Genomic DNA, 17,674 nt, shown 5'->3' with positions numbered 1-17,674 from the left:
TTATTTCATACAATGCTACTGTTATGAGAGGAGTGAAATGTGATGTATACAAATGGATTCATATGAAGGATCAGTGGGGAGTTGTTTGCAATAAATATTTGGAATTGTTTATTTGTACGTTCTATTTATCTCCTGTTGAGAGCAAATATTCATTTGTTGCCAAATGATGAGGCATCGTGATCAGAATTATGTCATGATGAGGATGTCCATCCTTGTTTTAAAATAATCTATCTTACATCTCCTCTCCCTTGCTAGTTTATATGGATTACATATGACCATATAAAAAGCCAAGGTCCACTGGTTACCATGGCTAACTGCTGGAAAGGAATGTCAGGGACCATCGCGGTGAGGGCATGAAGGAATGCTATGAATTAATACAAAGAATTTGCACTTGTATAGTGCCTTTCCAAAATGCTTTGCATCCAATGAAGTACAATTGAAGTGTAGTCACTGTTGTAATATAGGGAAATGTGGCAACCATTTTGCACAGAACAAGATTCCACAAACAGCAATAAGATAAATCACCAGACAATCTGATTTAGGAACGTTGCTTGAAGGTTAAATGTTGCTTGCAATACCAGGAGAATTCAGTACTTTTTTTTTTGAATAGTACTATGGGATTCTTTATGCCAACCTGATGGGACCTTAGTTCAAAGGCTCATCTGAAAGGTGAGACCTCCAATAGTGCAGTACTCCTTTAGTAACAGTTAAGTCTCAGCCTAGATTATGTGCTCAAGCCTCTGAAATGGGGCTTGAAAACATGACCTCCTGACTCAGAGGCAAGAATGTTACAGCCTGACAATGAATGATGCAGGTTTGCAGATGGAAAAGTACTGTGTGTATTCTGTTCCCTCAAAAAAATGTTGTACATATATGTACAAAATAATTGTATACCTTGAACTCTGCAAGAATGTGTTTAAGGCAGTATGACTTACAGCATGGAACAAATTAATTTCTAACAGTTTTTCTGTTCATATTTACTGTCTTGATGATTTTTGTTATTTCAGACTCAAACTTCTGGTTTGTGAGCAATTTAGCACACATTGTTAAAACCAGTAAATTAAATATTCAACTGTTGTGACTTCTCAGGTAATTATTGATTAAACAATATAGTAAGTAAAGTGAAACGTTGTAGAGGAAAGTGCTATATCTATATATAAAACACACATTTAGTAACATACTTAGATCAACATAAAATTTAAGTGAGTAATAAAATGTATGAGCACTTGGCTCATCAGTGGAAATGTCTAGCTCATAGCTGCTACTAGAAAATTGCAGAATTTTTTGAAATTTAATTATACCATAGCTGACGTTAGAACATGTTATCAATTCAATAAAAATAATTTTAAAAGTTCCATCATATCATTTATTTTACTTTCAGATTCTGGAGCTGTTTTTACATTCGGTAAAAGCAAATTCTCAGACAATGTTCCCAGCAAGTTCTGGCTGAAAAATGACAAAGCTGTTTCAATCAGCTGTGGGGATGAACACACCGCATTCGTAACAGGTGAGTTGTTAGCCCCAATTTGGAATTGATTTGTTTATTTCTCTGTATGGAAAGATGGGGCAAATGTTTTTTTCTTCGACTGTTCAGCTAGAGCACCAAGTAAGGATCACAGAAATAAAGCTACAAGCTTTATCGGTTCAGCATCCTTTGTAAAAATAAAAATCCACTCAAACTATTTTGAAGGCAATCATGTCAGGATGGTATTTCCGGGTGCACCCTTAGATTGTTGCACCTAAATTGCACTCCTAAAACATAATTGTTTGGTAGGAGAAGAAAACACACACGCAAAAAGTATTTTCTGCATCCATGTTGGAGCTTGACTTCATTAGTTTCAGTGAACTATGCACAGGAGTCTGCGTGACACTCTTCCTAGAGAAATGGCCAAAGCTATCTGTGATGTAAGTTCACAAAGTAGCACAAGCAAGCATGGGACTAGAACCTTGCTTTCCCAGATTGTATCAAGGGCAATATAAAATAGGAAATACCTGTGGCATCCTTCCTTGAATGTTTCGTAGTCTGAGCTTTTAGATCCTTCAGCACAAGGATAAATCTCAAATATTTGTTGGAAGGAGCGATATCTAATTTCGATCATGATTATAAATAAAATGCCACTCTTGTGGCAACTACCCTCCCTTTGTGGTATTTCCAACGTTTGCTGCGGAACCATTATCTTTCGTAATTAAGTTCTGACACTTCTCACTGTTCCAGTGTAAGCAAAGGTAGGGGCAATAATGCTGGAAGCTGAGTCTTAGCAACTATGTTTCCCAGGTCTCTTGAATACAAAAGCAAAATACTGCAGATGCTGGAAATCTGAAATAAAAACAGAAAATGCTGGAAATACTCAACAAGTCAGGCAGCATCTTTGGACAGAGAAACAGAGTTAACATTTAAGGTCGATGACCTTTCGTCAGAACTGTTCCAATGAAAGGTCATCGACCTGGAATGTTAACTCTTTTGCTGTCCACATGCTTCCTGACCTAAGCTGAATTCGCTGATATCAGCTAGAATCTAGGATAGCAGTAGGGCTCCTACTAACCCATGGGCTAGAATTCCATTCCAGATTGCAATGTTATGCTATTTCCTTGACGTGTGTGTGTGTGTGTGTGTGTGTGTGTGTCTGTCTGTCTGTCTGTACTGGATGAGGGCAGATTTGGACTTGGTTGTGATGTCCATAACTGTCAAATAGCTTGGCATTGCTCACTGTCAAGGTTTGTACATCACTTGGGTAAAATATCAGCAGGCAGTGCCTGTGATCTGTCTGTGGAATCTGACCCTAGGAAAGGAGTTAATTCCTTCATGAAAGGTGGGGAGAAAATTGAACAAAGGAACAGAAAAAGAAACAGTTTTGAAGTACATAGTTGCTGAAATGCTGCAAAAGTGGCGATTGAGAGTCTCATCAATCTGGACTAGGAGGACAGCTACCACACGATGAGGTTTAAAGGTTTTCTTCTAATATAGTTTCTTTTAATTTCTTTCCTCCTTTGACGCTCCTTAAAACCTACCTTTTTGACAAACTTTTGGCCATCTGCTCTAATATCTCCTTATGTGCCTCAGTGCCAAATTTTGTTAACGCTCCTGTGAAGCATCTTGGGACATTTTACTAGATTGAAGATGCCATATAATCCCAGTTTTTGTTGTTGTAGATAGGGTGTGGGGAGGAATATTTTCCCTTGAATATTTGGGGTGAAGGCTTTTTCCTAGTGTATGTGTTTTTAAATTGTTAACCCTTTCTTTACCTTCACCAGTTATTTTAATTTGAAAAAAATATTCACGATGTATTTCAAGAGCAAAGTGATTTATGCATGTCCGATTCTCCAACTGCATATTAGTTGAATATTTTGCTCGCAGGCCACCACCATTGATGCTCAAAGTTAGTTACTAGGAGATTGCTGGCTTGATTTTTCTGATTCCATTCTATAGGGAAATACTTATCCTCACACAAAAGGACCCTGTTGTATTGATGCAATTGATCTCTGCATCTCATTGTTTGAAGAACTGAAGGGATTGGGGTTTGTGGCTCCAATACTCTCACTGTGCAGGCGACACACCAGGGGTTTTAAACCATTAAGTGAATCTGAGACCTTAAAATATAAGCAGAAAATTAGATGAACTGGCTTTTGGGTAAGTCATGACAGGTGATATAGACACAAGACAAAAATAAACAGATCAGAGGTTCAGAGATTTATATGTTGGGAAACAATGTGAAGTGTGGAATTGAGTAAAATAAATGGTTACAGAAAGCATATTTGTTTTTTGACAGAAAATGGCAAGTTATATATCTTTGGGAGCAACAACTGGGGTCAGCTAGGTTTGGGAACAAAGAACACCATCAACAAACCCACTTGTGTAAAAGGTAAGTTCTTTCATCTGGGTCCTTCTGCCAACCAGTGTCCCTGAATTCCATAATTTTTAGTTTATATAACAGAAACAATGACAGAAGACGCTCTGAGTGTTTCTTTCTGCAATTTATGTTTTCTTGAAACAATGTGTGAGCCGTATTTTATCAAATTTATTCTGATTCTACTTGTGCCGAAAGTTGTCCAATATTGTGTTTACTATATTTAGTAATACCAAAATGAGGAATCGAGTTTAAATCAATGTTTTAATATGCTAATACACTTTGCGCACCATTCTTAATTCATCACTTTAAGTTTTAGTTTTAGTTTAGAGATACAGCACTGAAACAGGCCCTTCAGCCCACTGAGTCTGTGCCGACCATCAACCACCCATTTATACCAATCCTACACTAATTCCATATTCCTACCACATCCCTACCTGTCCCTATATTCCCCTACCACCTACCTATACTAGGGGCAATTTCTAATGGCCAATTTACCTATCAACCTGCAAGTCTTTGACTTGCTTCTACCACTGGTACCATCAGTGGCATAATGTAAGCACCAATTACTTCATTTTGTTAAAACCTTTTAGTGCTTTCTCTAGACATAGACATTTGGGAAGATCTATAACTGTAAATCCCACTTTTTAACAGTTCAGGTGGGCACAGTGTGAAAGTTCACAAAACAGGTGGTGTTTAAAATTTCTATTAAAAAATCTTTCCTTATGGTTTAATGTGAGCATAGTAGTGCAGTGACCATTTGCAGATGATTGCACAATGTTCAATGTACAGTGCCATTCCCTGCCCCGGAGGGCCATGGAGGCTCAGTTGTTGAGTATGTTCATGAGATTGATAGATTTCTACATGTGAAAAACATCAAGGGCCTACTCCTGCTCCTATTTCTTATGTTCTTATTTACAACTCCTCAGATATTGAAGTAGTCCATGTCCATATGCAGCGAGACCTGGACAACGTTCAGGCCTGGGCTGATAAGTGGCAAGTACCAATTGTGCCACAAAAGTGCCAGGCAATGAGCATCAGCATCTCCAACAAGAGAGAATCTAACCATCTCCCCTTGACATTCAAAGGCGCTACCATTACTTAATCCCCCAGTATCAACATCCTGGGGTTACCATTGACCAGAAACTGAACTGGACCAGCCATATAAGAGCAGGTCAGAGACTGTGGCGAGTATCTCCCCTCCTGACTCCCCAAAGCCTGTTCACCATCTACAAGGCACAAGTCAGAAGTGTGATGGAATATTCTCCACTTGCCTCGATGAGTGCATCTCCAACAACACTCAAGAAGCTCAACACCATCCAGGACAAAGCAGTCGGCACCCCATCCGCCACCTTCACCATTTACTCCCCCCACTATGGGCGCACAGTGACAGCAGTGTGTACCTTCTACAAGATACACTGCAGCAACTCACCAGGGTTGCAAGCAGTTGCCATAGAGAGGGGTGGAGTCAGTAGCTAGGGAATGGAGTTTGTGGTGGGAATTGAAGGTAACAATGTGATACTCCTTGAGCATTATATTAAAAAAAAATCAGAAAATAATTGAGACCTTTTAAGGGTGCACACGGGTTTGGAATTGAAGAATAACTTAAAAAAAAAATAGGCAGCATATACTGACTATTTACTTCCTGGAAGTATTCGCTAAAGGAGACACTAGTTTCATTCCATCCATCATAAGGTTTAGTATTAAACTTAATGACTTGGATATCATTTGCATGATATCATGGATGGGCTTAAAGTACTCAAAACCAATAAATCCCTAGGGATGGATGTTATAATAGAGGGTGTTAAATGAGACTAGCAAAATCATTTTTAGACCACTAACGGTCATTATGAAGGAGTTATTGAGCACTGAACTGGAAATAAGCCAATGTGCGACCTTAAGAAAAGCAATGAAAACTACAGTCTTGCATTGGTTTCAGGCAAAATAATGGAATTGATATGAAAATAATCTATTATATGGCAGACAACATAGTTTCAGAAGGGGCAGATCATCCTGAACTTTAAGAATGTGACAACTTGGGTTAATGTTGGAAAGCCCTATGTTACTGTATACCTAGACTTTTAGAAAGTAGTTGGAGAGAAAGAAATTTTTGTTGGAAACAATGGATGGGTTGACAGTAGGCTCTTTTTGGAGAGATTAAAGATAGCAATTTGAAGGATGTAGAGGCCATGCCAGAGGATAAGGAAGGTTGAATATGTCAACAAGCATCTGACTGAGGAAAGGTTGTTGCGTTCATTAGGAGCTTGCATGTGATGGAGTAAGAGAGGTGGCGGTGGACTTCTTGGATGAGAAAACTTTCGCCGTAGCTGGGAGATGGAGGAGAAACTATGGAATGAGGAAGGTGGAGACCACAGTATATCTTGTAGAAGACAAATGTAAAGTTGTAGTCAATAGAAATAAGCATTAAAGCAATTAAACTAGATGTTCAGTATCTGTACGTGCACAGCTGCTTTAAATTGATTTACTAATATGTTGTGTTTCAATGTAAATAATAACATAAATCTCATGAAAGAAGTATGATTGACATGCTCATAAGTTGTTGGCTAAAGAGCAATAATAGTTTCAGTGCTATTTACTTCTCATTTGCATAATCGCAATGTGCTTGTGCCATAAAGTCTCATGCAAAGAAAATAAACTGTCCCATTGGAGCAAATTATTAATTATTGAACAATATATATTGCAGTTTTAAGATGAGAACATTTTTTTTGTTACAGAATTTTGTATTAAATATGTGTTCTGTTTCAGCACTGAAATCAGAGAAAGTGAAACTTGCTGCCTGTGGGAGAAACCATACATTGGTTTGCACAGGTATGATGGTTGCCAGGTGATGCTGGTTTTTACAATACGTTATTATGAATGCAGCTGTTTAAAATTGTAAAGATTTGTTTTAGATTGCAAAGATGAAATATATCACCGGTCTATTAATATACTAACATTATCATGTTTGCATCCATTTCCTGTCTACTTTAATCATACCTTTTCATAAGTTCAAATGTGGGCATTTATAATATAAACTGCTTATGTAAATTCCCAATAGGGTGGTGCTGTAGCACCTCAGTTTACTATCTCCGAATTCCTCAGTCTATACTGAAAAAACACTTGATGTTCTAATTAACTCTGCTCCCCAATTTCCCCAATATGTAATATATATATAAAAATTGAATCTGCTTGTATATCCTATCTGCACTATTTGATTTCTTTTTGCTCTGTTTTCCTCAACACTGGGCTGGGTTTTATTGAGCCCTCGACATTGGGATCTGTGGCGGGGGAGGGCATGAAGATTTCACCGGATGAGGCCCGCCATGGACCTCGACGCTGGCAGGGCCCAGCCCGATAATGCTGGCGGCGAGGCTTCATGGAGGCCTCCCTGTGGCTCGGCGATGGGACTGTCATTTAAATATTTAAATAAATTAACTTACCTGAATAAACGAATCTCATGTCACCAGAAGTCCCGCCGCGATCTTCACCTGGCGGCCAGCACTGCTGCGCATTCGGATCTGGGGAAACAAGGCGCAGCACTGGTGGGGAGGGGAGAGGAGGTACAGTTCTCAGTAGGGGGGTGGTGCAAACGGTGGAGAAGAGGTCAAATGAAGGTTATGGGTGTGGGGGATGGTGGGAAGGGTTATATTTTAAAGTTCGTGCAATTTGTGGAGGGAAGGTCACATTGTGAAGGTAAATGTTTTTGGGGGGGTGGGGAAGGGCAAAGAATTAATTTAATTGATATTGGAGGGGGTGGGAGAGGGGCAAAAGAAATGTATGTATTTATTTTAATTCAATGTCACTTTAAATATTTAAATGTCCCAGGAGGGCTGACAGGCCTTTAAAAAAGGATAGGCTCCTGTACACAGGTATTGACGCCATTGCTGGGGACGGACAGCCGCCCCCTCCATGTGATTGGGGGGGGGGGGGGGCGGGGGTGGTTACTGGCCTGGCCCGGCCCGGCTCGGCTGTTTGAGCTGCTGCGCTTGTAATGGCAGCGGCTCTTTGGCATGTGGCCCGAATGCGGGGGCTGCCATTTTTTTCGGGCTTATAAAATTCAGCCCACTTTGTGTCAGTCTTTGCCATTCTTAACGTCTGCACTCATAATGGGATTTGCCGATGTAAATTTGTCAGGCTGTAATGTCACAATCTAGCCAGTGCATGGGTGGAGCACATTTGTAACTTTCACAGATCTTCCACCAATTTGTTCTTTGATAAGATTGCACAAGGATGCTAGTGAGCACTTAATTGGAATTTTTAATGTCTAATTTTTTTCATTTAACATAAATTCTTTAAAATTTTGTTTATGTACAAATAATATTTATGCCCAAAAATGACAATGTTTGACACTTTTTCACCCCTCTCAACTTGTGCTCTTTTTCATCATGGGTCTACCTGACACCTCACCATTGGCATCCCCCTGGCTTTTTCCCTGCCTTTTCATAAGTAACAAATATGCTGCAGGATTCACACACATTCCATTAAGGACTGATATGTACTTGTGGGGTAGGATTGAGGAAAAGGACTGGGGATTGGAGAGCTTGTAAAAGTTCAGGAAAATGAGATGAGCATTGCCAGGTTGATACAGCTGCAGAGGATATTGCAAGACACCATATGGTATTTAGCAGTTACTTGGTTGGCTTTATCATTACAAATGTCATTGGGCTGAATTCTATAAGCCTGCTGCCGCGCGGAAGTCCATTTAAATAGCCAGTGCAGGTCGCCCACCTCCCCCGCCCCCGATCGCATGGAGGGGGCAGGCTGTCCGTCCCCAGCAATGGCATCAGCTGCCTGTGCGCTTACCCCCCCGCCCCCCCACCCAAATTCGGGCCTTTTTTAAAGGGCTTATCAGCCCTACCAGGAAATTTAAATATTTAAAGATAGATTAAATGAAAAAAGTAAATACATCTCTTTTGCTCCTCTCCCACCCCCAATAACTTAATTAATTATTTGTCCTACCCCACGCCCCCAGAACACTTACCTTTACTATCTGACCTTCCCCACCCCGCCCACCCCAACTACACAAACTTTAAACTATAACCCTTTCCATCATCCCTCCACCCATGTGACCCCATTCCCCACCAACTGCTCCCCCCTTCCCATCAGTGTTGCGCCTTGTTTCCCCGGACGGGGATCTAAAGGCAAAGCAGTGCTGGCCGCTGGGGTGAAGATTGCGGCAGGACTTTTCAACTTCTGGTTCCTGTATAGCCTCCCCACTGTGTTTTCCTTCAAACTGCTCACCCACCATTTTAGGATGCGAAAGTCTACATATGCTGCTTTCTATTTCTATTGGCTGCCCTCACTTATGTCCCTGTTGCTCTTTCTTGAAACAATGAATGTGTCATTTAAAATAAAATTTATTTTCTGGTTCCCATCCAATCTGTCCAACTGGCACTTTTTTTTATGCTAAAGGTGTTAATTAATTCAAGTTATGGTTTGTTTCCCGTTCAAGTATATTCCTGTGATTTTACCAACTGCTGGCTCCTCGCACTGCACTGATACAGTATTCTCACTGCTTTAAAAAGTGTTTTTTCTTTTGGCATTACTTGTTCAAAATCAATATTTTCTTCATGGCTGCGTTTTACTGGTACTACCATCTGTTTCAATGAATTTTTTTTTCATCCTGACCTTTCATGTTAAAATCTTTTTTTCTGTTATTTCCTACTGGAGCTATCCTGTGTCCAGTGCTATGGGAGATCGATAAACATGCTATTAAAAATCTTTCTGCCCATACTTTCTGTTTACATTATTTGACTTCCTCCTGTCATGTTTTTATTTAACTTTGTGTGTTTTCTTTTTCCATTATAATATCTATGCCCACATTTCTAATGTGTTTTGCCGATGTAGTGTATTAAAATCTTGCATCTGCATGCATTTACTGTCAATGTTTTCCGTTTAAATTGCTGTATCCTCATTTATAATTGGAGCTACCAATTTAAACCTGTCATCCGTTGATTACACTCAGCTGCGTTTAAAATGGAGACTGAATTACATCTGTGTACCCCGGTTCATTTAGGCCCCTTAGCTTACCTCTTTTGTACTGCAGAATACACGTGGTCTTAACAGGCTTGTCTGGCCAGGCTAAAATGTTCAATTTATGTTGTGCAGTTCAATTTTAAAATAATATTTGGAAGAGGTGGAACAGCTAATGCTTTGTGAAGGATGGCTTTTACAATACTTGGATAAATGAATAAAAGTCCAGTTGTGTGTTTTTTTTTCAGAACTTTGTTTTGCTTTTTGTTTCCTCAATTCCACTCCTTTGTTGGTTGGATTTTTCTTCCCATGTTTCAGCCATAGTTTATCATAAAGACTTAAAAAGAAATCATAGATAAGGATTGTGCATATTCTTAAATGACCAATCTTTCTGTTACAGAAAAAGGAAACATTTATGCTACTGGTGACAATAGTGAAGGGCAGTTGGGCCTGGGAGATACTGAAGAAAGAACAGCATTTCAGTGTGTCGAGTTTTTCACAAATAAACAAAAGATCAAGTACCTGGCCGCTGGATCAAATATTTCAGCAGCTTTAACTGGTGAGAGATTTTGCAACGGTATTGAGGCTCAGTGTGCATTATTAACCATTTGACTTATGGACAGGACAGACTTCTTGTTGTGGTATGTGTGTATGTCTTTATAATACTCCCATTATGCCGTTTATTATAAAAGCAAAATACTGCGGATGCTGGAAATCTGAAATAAAAACAAGAAATGCTGGAACCACTCAGCAGGTCTGGCAGCATCTGTGGAAAGAGAAGCAGAGTTAACGTTTCGGGTCAGTGACCCTTCTCCGGAACTGACAAATATTAAAAATGTCACAGGTTATAAGCAAGTGAGGTGGGGGTGGGGCAAGAGATAACAAAGGAGAAGGTGCAGATTGGACAAGGCCACATAGCTGACCAAAAGGTCATGGAGCAAAGGCAAACAATATGTTAAAGCCGTTTATTATTTGATCTTTGTCATGTCCTTTATATCTGAAAGTGTCCATTCTGCAGCCAGTAGCATTTTATAATTTGCAAATCTGAAATGAAGCTCAAGATCATGTACATCTTTTTCCTCACCCTCAAAGAATACTGTGCTCTTTCAAGATAATTCATAAAACTATATACCCTTACAGAACACAAGTGTCTGTGCTGGATCTTTGCTAGAACAATACAAAACTATATCAAGTTCTGCTGAAATCGACCTGAAACTAACTTTCTCTCTCCACAGATGCTGCCTTACCTGGCTGAGCTTTTTCCAGCCTTTTCTGTTTAGAATTCCAACATTGCTGCTAATGTCTTGCTTTATCTCACAGCCCCATGTCTTTCTCTCCATCAAATATTAGTTTCCTCTTGCCTTAGAAGATGCAATTGTTTTGGCCTTAACCACTCCCTGTGGCAAAGCAATTCATGCTCTAACAGCATTTCCGCAAACCCCTCTCCTCAATCTCTGAGACAATTTAAATTGATGGTCACTTATCACTGACTACTGAACTAGATGAAAAATATTAACTTATTCAGGCTAATAAAAACCTTCTTGGTTTAAAAACAGCTTTATTAAATCTTAGTTTCTCTGCTTGTCCCACTATCACAAGTCTCTTCTTTAATAACTGTAATTCTTCATCCCTGGCATCACCTTGGTGAGTCTATGCTGGATGTGCTCTATGGTTTTCATTCACTTTTGTTCAAATTTGGGGGAGGGCAGCATTGTATACTGTATTCTATCTGCGGTCTTACCATTGCCCTGTACAACTTCAGCACAACCTCTACTCCTGTGTGCGGTGTCTTTATTTAAAAAAAAAAGCAGAATGCAATTGATCATGTTTTTAAGGATGTATGCATTTGTAGCCATAAATCTCTGTTCCACCACCCTCTTCATCTTTTCATTGAGTTTTTACTCCCATTCTTCAATTTTCTTCCCTTTGTTTGTCAGACTCCCTACTTCTGTATTATCAACAGATTTCAAGAGTGTGCTCCATATTCCCGCATTCGAATCTTATAATGTGGACCCAGTACTGATCCCTGGTGTACACTGCTCTCAGTTGCGATCCAAACAAAATCGATTAATCATAACCTTTTGTTTCTTGTCTTGCCAACCAACTGTGTTTCCGTGCTGCTACATTTGCGTTACTTAGTTATTTTAATGAAAGGATACTATTTGTTTAGTTTCAACAATTATTTAAAAAACTGGAATCGATCTTACCATTTATTTACTGATGGCTTATTCATTTAATTGTAAAACCCTCTGAAGAGGGAACTTGGTGGAATGAGTCATCACAGTCATTTCACCTCCGAAACCTGGGTTTGAATTCATCTTGGGCTAATGAGACAAAAGTCTCCCCTCTCAGTGCTGGCTGTAAAGATCTTTATTAAAATAAACTTGGTCTTAAGCCAGCTCCTAGTGGACATAGGTCCACAGCATAGTCTGGTATTTTCATTCATATGGACCATAAAATGCATGTTGAGTGCATTCACTGTTCAGTTGTAGTTTTGATGTGAAACAGTTTTGTTGTTGGGCTCTAATACCAGAATGAAATTGCGTGCGATTCGATGGCGGAGGTAGTCTCATTCTGCCTCCCTTCAAAGTCAACTTGGATCTTGATGCCTGATTTACAATTCAAGTTAGTGTCAATGCAAAGTGATTTTGGCTTTGCACCATGCTAAACTTTTTGGGTGTGAAAGTAGTGTTAAACAAGCTGTGCGAAGAGACCATCTGTCTCTTGAAAGCACCAAATGTTCAGCACAATTATAGCTGAAAGATTTCAACATTTCAGTTAATGGTTATTGAGACCACATGACCTTGACCCACAGCTGGTTCTTAGAGACAGATTTCTGGTCCATTGTGTGAACTGTAGCTCCTTAGAATGTTTTTATTACTTCAGAAGATTTTAATTACTGTTGAAGATTTCTATTACGAGTATTTTTTTATTTAATAAAGGATGTTACCTTTTTAAATAAAGGTTGCTTTCTTTCCTGTGATTTGACTCTAGAGTTGAATTTGTTTAAATACTAAAGACAAAGGTCCCAAGAGGTTCTGAAGAAATAGAGCACATGTGGACTTCATCTTTAAAATTAAATTCATGAAATAAAATAGTCCATGTTAGTGCTATGCATCCTATACACCTTGGAGATTTAGATCTGTACCACAGGAATGAGACTAGAGCATTTGCCCATCAAGCCTTCTGGATCATTTTATGCAATTTACTGGCCTTCCTCCGCATCCGTTAATAGCCTTAGTTTTACAAATACTTAACACCCGTTCAAACATTTCAATTGATCTTTCATCGATGGCCTTTTGGAGTTATCCATTTCAAATTCTCTGAATTTGCTTTTAACAAGTTTAGTTCAAATTTTAACGTATTGCCTTGTTCTGGATGCTCCTTATAGTTTGATGAGTTGTTCCCTATCTATTCAATTTCCTTCACTATTTTAAACACCTCAGTCAGGTAAACCTCCTCAACTCCAGGGGATTTTACCCAAGTTTTTCTAGTCCCATAGCTTCATCCCTTCACTCAGGTACCATCTTGGTGAATTATTGCTGGACTTTCTTCAAAGGCCACTATATCCTTCCTAAGTGAGATTTCTGCAACTGAACACAATACTCCAATCGGATCTGACAGGCATTCTGTGAAATTGCAGTAATATTTCATTGTTTTTTATGTCTATATGTCATGTGGCAAAGCCAAATATCTCCTTTAGCCTTTTTGTTGTGTTTTGCAACTGAAAGACAACTTTTAACGGCTTATGCACCTGCATCCCTAAATCTCTTCAAATTCATCCCCCACCTAACAATTTCTGATATACACTATATTCCCATCTGCTATATTTACACCCAACCTGCATCTGCCATCGTTCTGCCCATTTGCTTAATTTATATCCTTTTGCAACTTCCTGCTTTTATTTCTGCACTGCACCTCCAGGCTAAAAGTCATCTACACACTTTTCATGCTCCCCTCTATTCCGAATTCTGCCATTTATATATGGAGTAAAATGTAACGGCCCTCACATTCAACCCTGGAAGGCACTACTTGGCATTTCCAATTTGAGAATTTCCCTTTTATCCCAGTTCTTTAGCTTCTACCTTCAACTAATTTCCTATCCCTGCCTTAAGGTTGAATCTAGTAAAATATGGGAATGTTCTGTGCATAGGCTTATCAAATGACTTCTGAAAATCCTTGTATACAATTCATTGATTCTGCTTATGTCACTCCCTCAGTGACTATGCAAAAGAACGCTATTGGGTTTGCTAGCTATGACCTATCTTTTACAAAGCCATGTTGCCCCTGATGAATTCTGATGCTCACTGTATGCATTAATTTTTGCTATCTTTCAATCTCTGATACTGTCCCTGAATCCAGCAAACTTTGGAAATGTGCAACTAATGCATCCTCAATTTAAATATAATTAATTAAACACTTTATGTTTTTGTTAATTTTGTTGTGTACATGCTGGAAAATGGAGCCTTTCTATTAATATAGAAACATAGAAACATAGAAAAATAGGAGCAGGAATAGGCCATTCGGCCCTTCGAGCCTGCACCGCCATTCAATACGATCATGGCTGATCATCCAAACTCAGTACCCTGTTCCCGCTTTCTCCCCGTATTCCTTGATCCCTTTAGCCCTAAGAACTATATCTAACTCTTTCTTGAATATATTTAATGATTTGGCCTCAACTGCTTTCTGTGGTAGAGAATTCCACAGGTTTACCACTCTCTGGGTGAAGAAATCCCTCCTCATCTCAGTCCTAAATGGCTTACAAAGAACAAAGAACAGTACAGCACAGGAACAGGCCATACGGCCCTCCAAGCCTGCGCTGATCTTGATGCCTGCCGCAACTAACACCTTCTGCACTTCCAGGGCCCATATCCCTCTATTCCCTTCCTATTCATGTATTTGTCAAGATGTCTCTTAAACGTCGCTATCGTATCTGCTTCCACCACCTCCCCTGGCAGCAAGTTCCAAGCACTCACCACCCTCTGCATAAAAAACTTGCCTCACGCATCCCCTCTAAACTTTGCCCCTCGCACCTTAAACCTATGTCCCCTAGTAACTGACTCTTCCACCCTGGGAAAAAGCTTCTGACTATCTTCTCTGTCCATGCCGTTCATAACTTTGTAAACCTCTATCATGTCGCCCCTCCACCTCCATCGTTCCAGTGAAAACAATCCGAGTTTTTCCGACCTCTCCTCATAGCTAATGCCCTCCAGACCAGGCAACATCCTGGTAAACCTCCTCTGTACCCTCTCCAAAGCCTCCACGTCCTTCTGGTAGTGTGGCGACCAGAATTGCACGCAATATTCTAAGTGTGGCCTAACTAAGGTTCTGTACAGCTGCAACATGACTTGCCAATTTTTATACTCTATGCCCCTTATCCTTAGACTGTGACTCCTGGTCCTGGACTCCCCCACCACTGGGAACATCCTTCCTGCATTTAGTCTGTCCAGAATTTTGTAGGTTTCTATGAGATCCCCTCTCATTCTTCTAAACTTTAGCGAATACAAGCCTAATCCACCCAATCTCTCTTCATACGTCAGTCCTGCCATCCCAGGAATCAGTCTGGTGAACCTTCGCTGCACTCCCTCCGTAGCAAGAACATCCTTCCTCAGATAAGGGGACCAAAACTGCACACAATACTCCAGATGTGGTCACTCCAAGGCCTTGTATAATTGCAGCAAGACATCCTTGCTCCTGTACTCGAATCCTCTCACTCTGAAGGCCAACATACCATTTGCCTTCTTAACTGTCTGCTACACCTGCATGCTTACTTTCAACGACTGGTGCACAAGGACACCCAGGTCTCGCTGCACCTCCCCTTTTCCCAATTTATCACCGTTCAGATAATAATCTGCCTTTCTGTTTTTGCCACCAAAGTGGATAACCTCACATTTATCCACATTATACTGCATCTGCCATGTATTTGCCCACTCACTCAACTTGTCCAAATCACACTGGAGCTTCTCTGCATTGTCCTCACAGATCACACTCTCACCCAGCTTTGTGCCATCTGCAAACTTGGTGGAAATCATAAGATCGTAAGATCATGAGAACTAGGAGCAGGAGTAGGCCATCCGGCCCCTCGAGCCTGCTCCGCCATTCAATAAGATCATGGCTGATCTTTTCGTGGACTCAGATCCACTTACCCGCGCTCCCACCGTATCCCTTAATTCCTTTATTGTTCAAAAAGATATCTACCTTAGCTTTAAAGACGTTTACTGAAGAAGCGTCAACTACTTCACTGGGCAAGGAATTCCATAGATTAACAACCCTCTGGGTGAAGAAGTTCCTTCTTAATTCAGTCCTAAATCTGCTCCCTCTAATCTTGAGGCTATGCCCTCTTGTCCTAGCTTCACCTGCCAGTGGAAACATCCTCTCTACTTGTATCTTATCTATTCCCTTCATGATTTTATATGTTTCTATAAGATCCCCCCTCATTCTTCTGAACTCCAATGAATATAATCCCAATCTACTCGGTCTCTCCTCATAAACCAACCCCCTCAACTCCGGAATCAACCTAGTGAACCTCCTCTGCACCCTCTCCAGTGCCAGTATATCCTTTCTCAAGTAAGGAGGAGACCAAAACTGCACACAGTACTCCAGGTGCGGCCTCACCAGTACCTTATACAGCTGCAACATAACCTCTCTGCTTTTAAACTCAATCCCTTTAGCAATGAAGGACAAAATTCCATTTGCCTTCCTAATTACTTGCTGTACCTGCAGACCAACCTTCTGCGATTCATGCACAAGGACACCTAGGTCCCTCTGCATAGCAGCATGCTGCAACTTTTTACCATTCAAGTAATAATCCTTTTTCCTGTTACTCCTACTGAAATGAATGACTTCACATTTATTAACATTGTATTCCATCTGCCAGACCTTTGCCCGCTCACTCAATGTATCTATGTTCCTCTGCAAAGTTTCACAGTCATCTGCACTTTGCTCTGCCACTCATCTTAGTGTCATCTGCAAACTTTGACATCCTACACGTGGTCCCCAACTCCAAATCATCTATATAAATTGTAAATAATTGCAGTCCCAACACCGATCCCTGAGGCACACAACTAGTGGCTGCCAACCAGAATAGCACTCATTTATCCCCACTCTCTGCTTCCTGTTGGTCAACCAATCCTCTATCCATGCTAATACTTTACCCCTGACGCCATGCATCCTTATGCAGCAGCCTCTTGTGCGGCACCTTGTCGAAGGCCTTTTGGAAATCTAGGTACACCACATCCACTGGGTCCCCATTGTCCACCTTGCTCGTAATGTCATCATAGAATTCCAAAAGATTTGTCAAGCATGACCTGCCCTTCATGAACCCATGCTGCGTCTGCCCAACGGGACAATTTCTATCGAGATGCCCTGCTATTTCTTCCTTGATAATAGACTCAAGCATCTTCCCCACTACAGAGGTTAAGCTAATTGGTCTATAATTCCCCATCTTTTGTCTACCTCCCTTTTTAAGCAGTGGCGTCACAGCTGCTGTTTTCCAATCAACTGGGACTACCCCAGAGTCCAGCGAATTTTGGAAAATTACCGTCAGTGCACCTTCTATTTCTCCCGCCATCTCTTTTAGTACCCTGGGATGCATTCCATCAGGGCCAGGAGACTTATCAATCCTTAGCTCCATTAGCTTGCCCAACACTACCTCTTCCGTAATAATGATTGTTCCCAGGTCCTTACCTACGTTCGTCTCTTTGTCAATTACTGGCATGTTATTAATGTCCTCCACTGAGAAGACCGATACAAAATACCTGTTCAATGTCTCGGCCATTTCATCATATCCCATAACTAAATTCCCCTTCTCATCCTCTAAAGGACCAACGTTTACTTTAGCCACTCTTTTTCGTTTT

At 40.4% G+C, this 17,674-nt stretch overlaps 1 protein-coding gene across 5 annotated transcripts in view; it reads left to right on the top strand.

Annotated features, from left to right (window-relative positions):
• The window catches only part of LOC137374473 (X-linked retinitis pigmentosa GTPase regulator-like), a 155,257-nt gene that overhangs the window by 40,224 nt on the left and 97,359 nt on the right, over positions 1-17,674 (top strand). For all 5 annotated transcript variants that reach the window (XM_068040638.1, XM_068040636.1, XM_068040635.1 and 2 more), the window contains exons 2-5: positions 1,382-1,507; positions 3,768-3,860; positions 6,612-6,674; positions 10,219-10,377. In XM_068040638.1, coding sequence (XP_067896739.1) covers positions 1,382-1,507; positions 3,768-3,860; positions 6,612-6,674; positions 10,219-10,377 — 441 coding nt within the window. The remainder of the gene's footprint in view (positions 1-1,381; positions 1,508-3,767; positions 3,861-6,611; positions 6,675-10,218; positions 10,378-17,674) is intronic.

This window comes from Heterodontus francisci, chromosome 10 (genome assembly GCF_036365525.1).
Source record: "Heterodontus francisci isolate sHetFra1 chromosome 10, sHetFra1.hap1, whole genome shotgun sequence".
Lineage (NCBI taxonomy): Eukaryota > Metazoa > Chordata > Chondrichthyes > Heterodontiformes > Heterodontidae > Heterodontus > Heterodontus francisci.
This window is presented reverse-complemented; position numbering and strand designations above follow the sequence as displayed.